The sequence below is a fragment of the Amaranthus tricolor genome, chromosome 9 (assembly GCF_026212465.1).
Source record: "Amaranthus tricolor cultivar Red isolate AtriRed21 chromosome 9, ASM2621246v1, whole genome shotgun sequence".
In the NCBI taxonomy this organism is placed as follows: domain Eukaryota; kingdom Viridiplantae; phylum Streptophyta; class Magnoliopsida; order Caryophyllales; family Amaranthaceae; genus Amaranthus; species Amaranthus tricolor.
This window is the reverse complement of record NC_080055.1, coordinates 14772238-14781520: the sequence shown is the minus strand read 5'-3', so window position 1 is coordinate 14781520 and position 9283 is coordinate 14772238. Positions and strand designations below refer to the sequence as shown.

General features: G+C 36.5%; 1 protein-coding gene across 1 annotated transcript; it reads left to right on the top strand.

Annotated features, from left to right (window-relative positions):
• Positions 1-231: 231 nt before the first annotated feature.
• LOC130823850 (zeaxanthin epoxidase, chloroplastic) lies at positions 232-8527 on the top strand. The gene is made up of 16 exons (XM_057688658.1): positions 232-1074; positions 2523-2685; positions 2853-2927; positions 3354-3454; positions 3587-3702; positions 4405-4616; positions 4700-4791; positions 5482-5596; positions 5677-5780; positions 6102-6147; positions 6223-6287; positions 6380-6466; positions 6870-6924; positions 7033-7121; positions 7554-7641; positions 8143-8527. The coding sequence occupies exons 1-16, from the start codon at positions 563-565 to the stop codon at positions 8233-8235; spliced, it is 2013 nt and encodes a 670-aa protein (XP_057544641.1). The 5' UTR covers positions 232-562; the 3' UTR covers positions 8236-8527.
• The last annotated feature ends 756 nt before the right edge of the window (positions 8528-9283 follow it).

Sequence of the window (9283 nt, the reverse complement as noted above, 5' to 3'; positions counted from 1 at the left end):
TGTCGCAAACGGTTCCGGTTCCGGATCCGGTTCCAAGCGGTTCGGGACCGGTTCGGTTCCGGGTAACCCGCCCCGTGGCCATGCCTAACTACATCCTTCCAATTTTTAAAAAATCATTCTCATTAAAATTCTAGTAATCAAGTCACTTAGCAACATCATAATCCATAGTTCCTAAAACAATAACAGAAGCGGACAGCCACACAAAAAACCTCAATTCTTGCCAAAAATTATGGACCATGGACCTCTTAATCATAGATCTATTCTCTCATGCCACATGTCCCTCGCAACATCTCCCACTCAAATATTTGATTTTTGTTCATCAAATGAGCGCTTCACATTTGGACCTGTAATCACTCCCAAAAATATCTCCAATGACATTTCTTTTGCTTAATTTCTCTCTCTCATCACCACATAATAAGCACTAATTTAGGGAGTAATTGTCCTTCAAATAAAAACCCATTAAAATTCTTCCTAACTTGAAAAAGTTTGAATTGCTCAGTTCCCATCTCCAGTAACTTTTAACTTTTTTTAATTTTTTTTATGTATTAGTGAACTCAATTTAATGGCTTCAACGGTGTTTTACAATTCATTAAGCACATCAACAACTGTTTTCCTAAGAACCCATTTACCAATTTCATCTACAAATGATGATCACCATCAAAGTTCACTAAATTGCAACTGTAATTACAATTTGAAGAAAACCAATTTTTGTGGGCAAAGGAGGAAGAAAGAAAGATGTGTAAAGGCAACATCTTTACAAACTTCGCCGGAAAAAATGGAGTTTTCCGCAGTCTCACTGGAAAAGAAGCTCAGGATTCTGGTGGCTGGGGGCGGAATAGGTGGCTTAGTTTTTGCGTTGGCGGCAAAGCGAAAAGGGTTTGATGTGGTGGTGTTTGAGAAGGACTTGAGTGCTATAAGAGGAGAAGGGCAATACAGAGGACCAATTCAGATACAAAGTAATGCTTTGGCTGCTTTGGAAGCTATTGATATGGATGTTGCTGAAAAAGTAATGGCTGCTGGTTGTGTTACTGGTGATAGAATCAATGGTCTTGTTGATGGGGTTTCTGGTAATTGGTGAGTGTAAAGTCTGTTTCTTTTTTGCTTATTTTAGTGGAATTTTACCTTTGTTTTACTGCATTTTTTTGTTACTTGTGTTGCAAATTGCAATAAAGTTAACGCACTTTCTAGATCAAACAAAGTAGTAAAATTGAACAGAATATGAAAGTTATATAGACAAAATCTATTATTTGTTGGGATATCTTATGGTGTAATCAAGATGTAATTTAATCAAATAACCATGTGTTGGGATCGTTTTCCAGCTTACTTTTTTGGGTACATTGAAAAAAATTGATACATGGGGTGTGTTGTCCCCGATTTATCCAAATTTTGACTAATTGAAGTATGCAAGTAGTGGAAGTGCTTGAGAGAAGTGGTTTGAGTTGACCTGAACCGAACCAATAGAATCGAATTAACTAAAATAAAGGAGTTGACACAAAGATTAAGGAGCAGTGGGAACATAGAATATCGGGGATGGTATTAAAAGAAAGAAAAACGTGCAATACTATGTTTGGATAGCAAATTAGGAGAGAAAAGAAAGAAAGCGAAGGGGAAGGGAAGGAAGGGAAAGGAGGGGGAGGGGTTAGGAAAAGAGTGCATCTTGTTTGTTTAGAAGGGAAGGGAAGGGAAAATGTAGGAAAATGAATGTTTTCCTTTCAAATCTTTCCACCATAAGAGAGATTATATTCTTAACAAATCTTGTTTATGTTTTCTCTCCAAACCCCTCCCCTCTAAATCCCTCCCCTCCCTTTTTGTTATCTAAACAAAAGATTTTCCCTCCTTCCAAATCCCTCCCCTTCCTTTGCTTCCATATCTCTCTATCAAAACATAGTGTAAATGAAAAACTACTTTTAGTACTTGAGGTCTCGAAGATGCAAGTGGTGGAGCTGTATTAAGGGATACAATTGGGTTTTTTAGAGAGGAGAGGATTTATGAACTTAGGCACTTAGCTGACTTGCTAACCACTGTCCCGAGAACACCTTTCCTTAAGGGGCATGTCATTATGAAATCCTGGCAAATACACATATATGTTGGATTGTTGGTTGCCTTCTTCACTAAGTCTTCAGGGTGTTTGAGTTGAGAATAAATAAGTGTAGATGTTTTCTACTTGTTGCTTACTTTAGCATAAGGCATGAGGTTTGTTATTTATACATCTTTATGTTGGTCTTGTTGTCTTAAACATGTATTGTGTTGTTAGTCCTGTTGCTAATTATGCATGCCTATCATGGCATGATGTTTTTATCTTTTGCTATGGGTTGAGTGCTGAATGTGCCCTTGGTGATGAGTGCTTGGCTACACAAAAAAGGTGGAAAGGTGCAGATTGCTGAATGAGTTTTTTGTTTGTTTCAATTTATTATGTTGTTTCTGCTGTGCACACATTCTTATGTAAAGATTTTATGGTACTTATAGCTAAACATGCTTTAGGTGATAATACATGTGAATGATGTACAAGTTTGATGAATCAGGTATGTCAAGTTTGATACTTTCACTCCTGCAGTGGAGCGAGGGCTTCCAGTCACAAGAGTCATAAGTCGTATGACATTGCAACAAATTCTTGCTCAATCGGTTGGCGAAGAAGTAATTTTGAATGAGAGTAATGTTGTCAACTTTAAAGATGATGGAAATAAGGTAATAAGAAATTAACTACGACTTTTGGCTTGGACCTTTAAGCACTTCCATGAATTCTTATGTGCTCAACTTTAAGTTATTCATATATGTTGTAATTAGAAGATAATTTTGAGTGAGAGTAATTTGTGTCATTCATATATCATGTGTGAATATGTTATAATAAATAGGTTACAGTCACGCTTGAAGATGGAAAGAGTTATGAAGGTGATCTTTTAGTTGGAGCTGATGGCATCTGGTCCAAGGTACTGGAACCAGACTATTCTTTGAATTTCCAATCTTGTTCTATTTTGTTTATAATCTTTAGTTTCTTAAACCTTTATATCTAAGGTTGTCTGACCACATAACTAATGAAGTTTTCTATTGCAAATTATAACATTCCAATAATTCTAGAAAAGAACTAGTCTCAGCAAAAAAAAAAAAAAATCACCCTATTCACTAATCCTTTTTGGGTGTTGTATTGACAAAAAACGTGCACCCAGTTCACATCTAATCCTACTGATCCTAATAGGTTAATGCAGGCTCCGGCTTCATGCAACGTTTTGCTGCCATTTGACACTGCTGATTGCAATAGCCTCCTTAAGCTTTAAGATTCAGATTTGATGATGTAGATACCAGATAAAAATTCTTCCCCTGACTAAAATTTGATTTTTTATTCTGCCTTGTGCTAGGTGAGAAAAAACTTGTTTGGGTATTCAGAACCGGTATACTCGGGATACACTTGTTACACAGGGATTGCAGATTTTGTTCCTGCAGACATTGAATCTGTTGGGTATGTTCTAACCTTTTAGCTTCTATTTAGTGATTCAGGTAACAGTGGATGCGTTCAATACATTGCTTCCCATTCCAACTTAAAAGTAGGGATTCAATTGATTCCTTAAGCTAATATTCGTTTTCTTGGCAGGTATCGAGTATTCCTAGGACACAAACAATATTTTGTGTCATCAGATGTGGGTGGAGGAAAGATGCAGTGGTATGCATTTCACAAGGAGGATGCTGGCGGTGTTGATCCACCCAATGGTAGATAATGTTGTTGTCTCTTCATTTCATAGTTTACATGGCAAAGATCCGTGTAGCAATGAAATCTCATGCTAATGTCTTTGTATTATTGAGATTTGAGAGTAAACTTTGAAGATAGATGCTATGGGAAATTATTCTCTGATCCAGCTCGGTCACTGTACGAGTAGATAATTTTAAAGGGGGCAAGTGGGTTTTGCTACTAAGTCAACGGCCCGTTTAGTGAGTGATACTAAATGGTGGTAATGATAATGAACTATAATGTAAACTTTCATCAAAAGTTCCATATCATTTCCACGGCGATAAAACTTTGATCACAAAAAAGTTGTTTCTGTTTACAAATTTCAATTACCGCATAATACCGCCTCTCCCCATGTTAATACATTGGTATGAATTTTATGAAGAAAATGAGATGATTGAAGTTGGACAAGTATGACCATCAAGGTAGCCAATAGATTTTTCAACCAAAATTACACTAGTTTTTATTCCCATTACCACCATTTATTACCACCTAGCAAACGCGTTGTTAGGGTCATTAATTTGGGTTAAGCCATTTCGTATTTGGGAGTATTGTCATTACTAATTTTGGGTTCGGGCAAAATTTTCTGGTCTAGATGATGCATTTGCTTTTCTATCACCTTGCATCACACCAACGCAATAAAATTTTGTTATTCAACTGTATTTTCCATTTACGAGTATTGGCAGGTAGAAAGCAAAGGTTGCTTGAAATATTCAAGGGATGGTGTGACAACGTAATTGATCTAATTGTTGCTACTAATGAAGAGGATATTCTTCGACGTGACATTTATGATAGGAGCCCAAAATGGACCTGGGGGGAAGGTCGTGTAACCTTGTTGGGAGATTCAATCCATGCTATGCAACCCAATTTGGGCCAAGGAGGATGCATGGCCATTGAGGTAAAATATAATTGTTGTTAAATTGATCATTAAGGAGTGCAATCATTTGGCAACTTAAGGTAATTTGGCAACTCTCTTTACAGGACAGCTATGAACTTGCCCTTGAGCTAGATAAAGCGTGGCATAAAAGCGTTGAACTTGGAAAACCAGTTGATGTTGTTTCTTCGTTGAGGAGGTAAGAGCATTGCACTCTTGACATCTATAATAATTAGCTATCATTGAGATCGTTGTACACTGTGGAAATGAGAGTTACAAGTTGTGATCCTAGGAATATAATTGACTATGACTAAAACACCCCTAGTTTAAACCATCCTTAGCTTCTTCAACTGATTTACACTACCGTCCATACCTGTTTTCTTTTGTTTTAAATGGTAGAAAAATATAACTAATAACCATCCTTGAGTATAGTTTTTATTCAAATAACCTCGTTAAGTCCTAGGTGAAGCTAACAACAACAATATCCATTACCCTAACACTATATAATGGCTTCGGGCCTCCTGCCTAAGTGGGTTTAGAGGGATCAAATATATGTAATCTTACCCTTGTTAGTGATAATAAAGAGGTTTTTTCGATGACCATTGGTAGAAACTATCAAGTGCAACTTCACATAAATAAGTGCACGTGATTTAATGTCATTTTAATAGTCTATTTTAATTCGAAACCAAAGAAGTATAAATCTTTGGCTCAATTAGAGTGCTTGATTAAAAATCGCATTTGAACGATAAATGAAAAGGTGTAATATGAATGGTTGCGAAGTTAAAGTTATGTGTTGTTTTAATCTATCTTTGTGATGTAACCATCATTAGGGATGGTTTTGTGTACAAGTTTTCTGTTTCTGTTCTCTTTAATGTTTTTGTTGTGTCAGATATGAAGGAGCCAGAAAACTTCGAGTTGCTGTAATTCATGGATTGGCTAGAATGGCAGCAATTATGGCAACAACTTATAAGGCCTATTTAGGTGTAGGACTTGGTCCTTTGTCGGTAAGCACTCGGTTCCTGGAAGTTCATTAATCTCTTCATTATGCATATCCATGTAATAACTAAATTATTACATTTTGCAGTTTTTAACAAAGTTCAGAATACCTCATCCCGGAAGGGTTGGTGGTAGGGTTTTCATCACCCCAGTAATGCCGTTAATGTTGAGTTGGGTTTTAGGTGGTAACAGGTTGGCTTTTTAACTCTTCATTAATCAATGGAATTATGAATTGCCCCGCTCGCCTTTTAACCTTAGTTTGTTCTTGAATTCATTGTGCATGAATTCATTCTTTAAGAACACTTGAATTTTCCGTTTCTCATTGTAAAAGATATAACCCTTAAGACATGTTTAGATTGGAAGATATAAATTTTATTCAGAAGGATAATTATCCATGTGGACGACCACCGGAACTGATCTATTAGTTCATATATTTAACCGAAATATTTTGAGATTAAGGCTTAAGCATTGTTGTTAGAAGAACCTAGCGATGAATAACATTTTCCTTTGCAGTGAAAAACTTGAAGGAAGGGCACCACATTGCAGATTATCTGAAAAAGTAAGTTTGAAATCTCTGCAGTTGACCAATGCTTTGATCACTTAATTTGTTCCTTAACGAAAATTCTATGTGTAGGCAAGCAATCAACTGCAGAGATGGTTTGAAGATGATGATGCCTTAGAGCGTGCTATTAATGGGGAGTAAGTATAATGTAGCCCAGATATCTTTTTGATCTGACTTTGTAAGCATATATATAAGCTTTATAATTTCCAATTTAACACATTGTTTGCAGATGGTTTCTGCTCCCTTCAGGAGATGATGCTGATGCTCTGGAGCCTATATGTTTGAGTAGGAACGAAGATGAGCCGTGTTTAATTGGGTATCCCCTTAATCTCTGCTAAGTGTCATCCCTATCTTTGTGTTTGGTATAAAAAGTGGAAAAGGAATGGAAAGGAAACTCTTGAGGAGGGGGAAGGGAAATGATAAGGGTTATTGTTGTTAGTTGTTTGGTATAATATTGTAACGGGAACACTTTTTTTACAAAAAGTATTACTGGAGCTTTGAGAGTAGAAACAAAATGGAGGAATCAATTACCAAAAGGAAACGGAAATGATTACCTAATAATCTTAATAAACGCAGAGTAATGGATTGGCTTATCCGTTTCCTTTGATCCGAAAAAATGCATACCAAACACACCGGTAGTTTGTTGTGCTCGAAACTTCTAGCGTATGTTCTTTGGTGTTGACAATTTATTCTGATATGTTTAACTGATTGAATTTTAGGAGTGTACTTCATGAGGATTTCCGCGGGATAAGTGTAGCCTTGCCTGTACCTCAAGTAATGAACTTCAGTATTTTCATAAGCTTAATTCATTTGAGAAAGTTTGCCTATTGTGTTTTTACTGAAACAGTTTGTAATGGTATTCTCTGTTCACTCTCAATCTAGGTTTCAGAAAGACATGCTGAAATCAGCTACAAAGATGGAGCATTTTTCTTGTCTGATTTACGTGGTGAACATGGAACCTGGATTGCTGAGTAAGCCAAATTAGGCCCTTATTTCTTTACCTTAAAACAATTATATTCTTCACAAATTGTTGTATGAGACGGTTTCACCGAAAGACGCGCCTCATACCTGGGCTAAGTAGCCCGTCTCATAAATATTATGAAAATATAGACTCCTTGTTTGAGATTGTCCACCGGAAGACGGTCTCTCACAATAGTAGCTCTATAATCTTTAAAAATACGTTAACTGCAACAAAAATAAGTTTTGTTCAATAAACTTAAGTTTAGTTGACTAAAAAAATACTAAGTGCAAAAGCGAGAAACACGAAAGAAATCGGTAAAAATTAAGCTCAGCAAAAATAAGATGAAGAGAACAAGACTTTAGTGGAACATGATTGTCGTGGAAAATCCTTGTATATTCGTAGTGTAAAACTGTAAATGATTTGTTTGTGTTGACTTTCTCAGCAAAGAGGGCAGACGTTCAAGAGTATCCCCTAATTTTCCTACAAGATTTCATCCTTCAGACATCATTGAATTTGGGAATGACAAAAAGGTATGGCTTATGTACTTCCCCTCCTCCTCCTGGGCTGTTTGGTATATGATTTTTGGCTTAGTTTTTTGGTTGATTTTTAATTTTTAACTTATTAGTTTGTCAAACAGTTAAAAAAGTATTTGGTAAATAACTTTTAAAACAGCTGAAAAGCTGGCTTTTAAGCCAAAATGAAAAAGCTGCTCCACCTAACTTTTTTGGTTGGCTTATTGGCTGACTTTCTCTAATAAACAGTCAACTACAAATAATCAAATTTACCAAAACTCTCCACAAATAGTTGGCTTTTTTAGCTAGCTTAAAAGACAACACAATAGCCAATATTTCCAGCTGGTCAAACAAGCCAACTAAAAAAGTCAATCACTAACAGCCAACAGTCAACAACCAACAGCCAAACACCCTCATATATACTCTTAATTCAATTTTGCTACGTAAAAACAAACTTCGTGAAGTTACAAGTTGATCGAACAAAACTATAGTCCGATACTGAACATATATTTGAAACAGGCAATGTATCGGGTTAAAGTAATGAAGCAGCCTCCAAATGTACCACGGAACAAGCCTAAGGAAGCAGTATTGCAGACTGTGAGAAGTCTTTGAAATTTGTTGAGATGACATGACTAAAATGTACGGGATTCATCATGGGAGATATCACAACTTTTCTCAAACTCATACATTTTTAGAAGTAAAAGATCTTTCATGTAGATCTAATAGAATTTTGGAAATCATGGTATTTTATGCTAGAAATCATAACAAATTAGGTTTTTTTTTTTTTTTTTGAGATTGATTGTTATTATGTAATGTATATATGATTGAAGAGAACCTTTTCCCTATATATTGTTAAATGTATAAGTATTTCCCACTTTATATGAAATGGAAAATTATTTTCCAATATACCGTCCACGTGGCAAATTTTTTTTAAAAAAATATCTCATACTAAACCGCCAAATGAGATGGTGGTTTGTATTGAACAGTAAACCGCCACATGAAGTAGCAGTTTGGTAAGGGTAAATCGCCATCTCATGTGGTGGTTTTCTCTGGGTAAACCGCCATCTCATGTGGCGGTTTTCTCTGGGTAAACCGTCATCTCATATGGCGGTTTGCTCTGTGCCCTTGCAACGTTTTGTTTTGTTCTATCAATTCCCATAAATAGTTAGCACAACCTGCATTAAACTAGTTCAATGCCATCTGTTCCATAATAATCAACTACGAACCAGCTTGATTTGTAAACATTAATTATGAAAATAATGCGCACATATATTACAACCATCGAAAGTGATACAAGAAGTTCAAGACATATAAAGTGATACAAAGTGTATTAAACTACAACCCTGACCCCTTTTGTTGTGCGCACTGATGGATGAGGATGGTGTAGACTCATCAACCTCTGCAATGACATTAAGAGTAAGAGCTCGTCTTTAACTAGCACGTTGATATGTAATGAACGTAAGCAGAGGCGATGGATGTGGAGGAGTGGTCGTGGAAGCTGGAGGAACAAATGACGACATAGCACCGGATGCTGTTGGAGATCTGGAAGACCGACCTTGAGTAGACGAACGCTCGCGACTTCTTGTGCACCGAATACTTGATCCTCCAGAAGAGCTACCTCGGTGGCCCGAACCCCGAGGAGAAGGAGTGTGGAACGTCT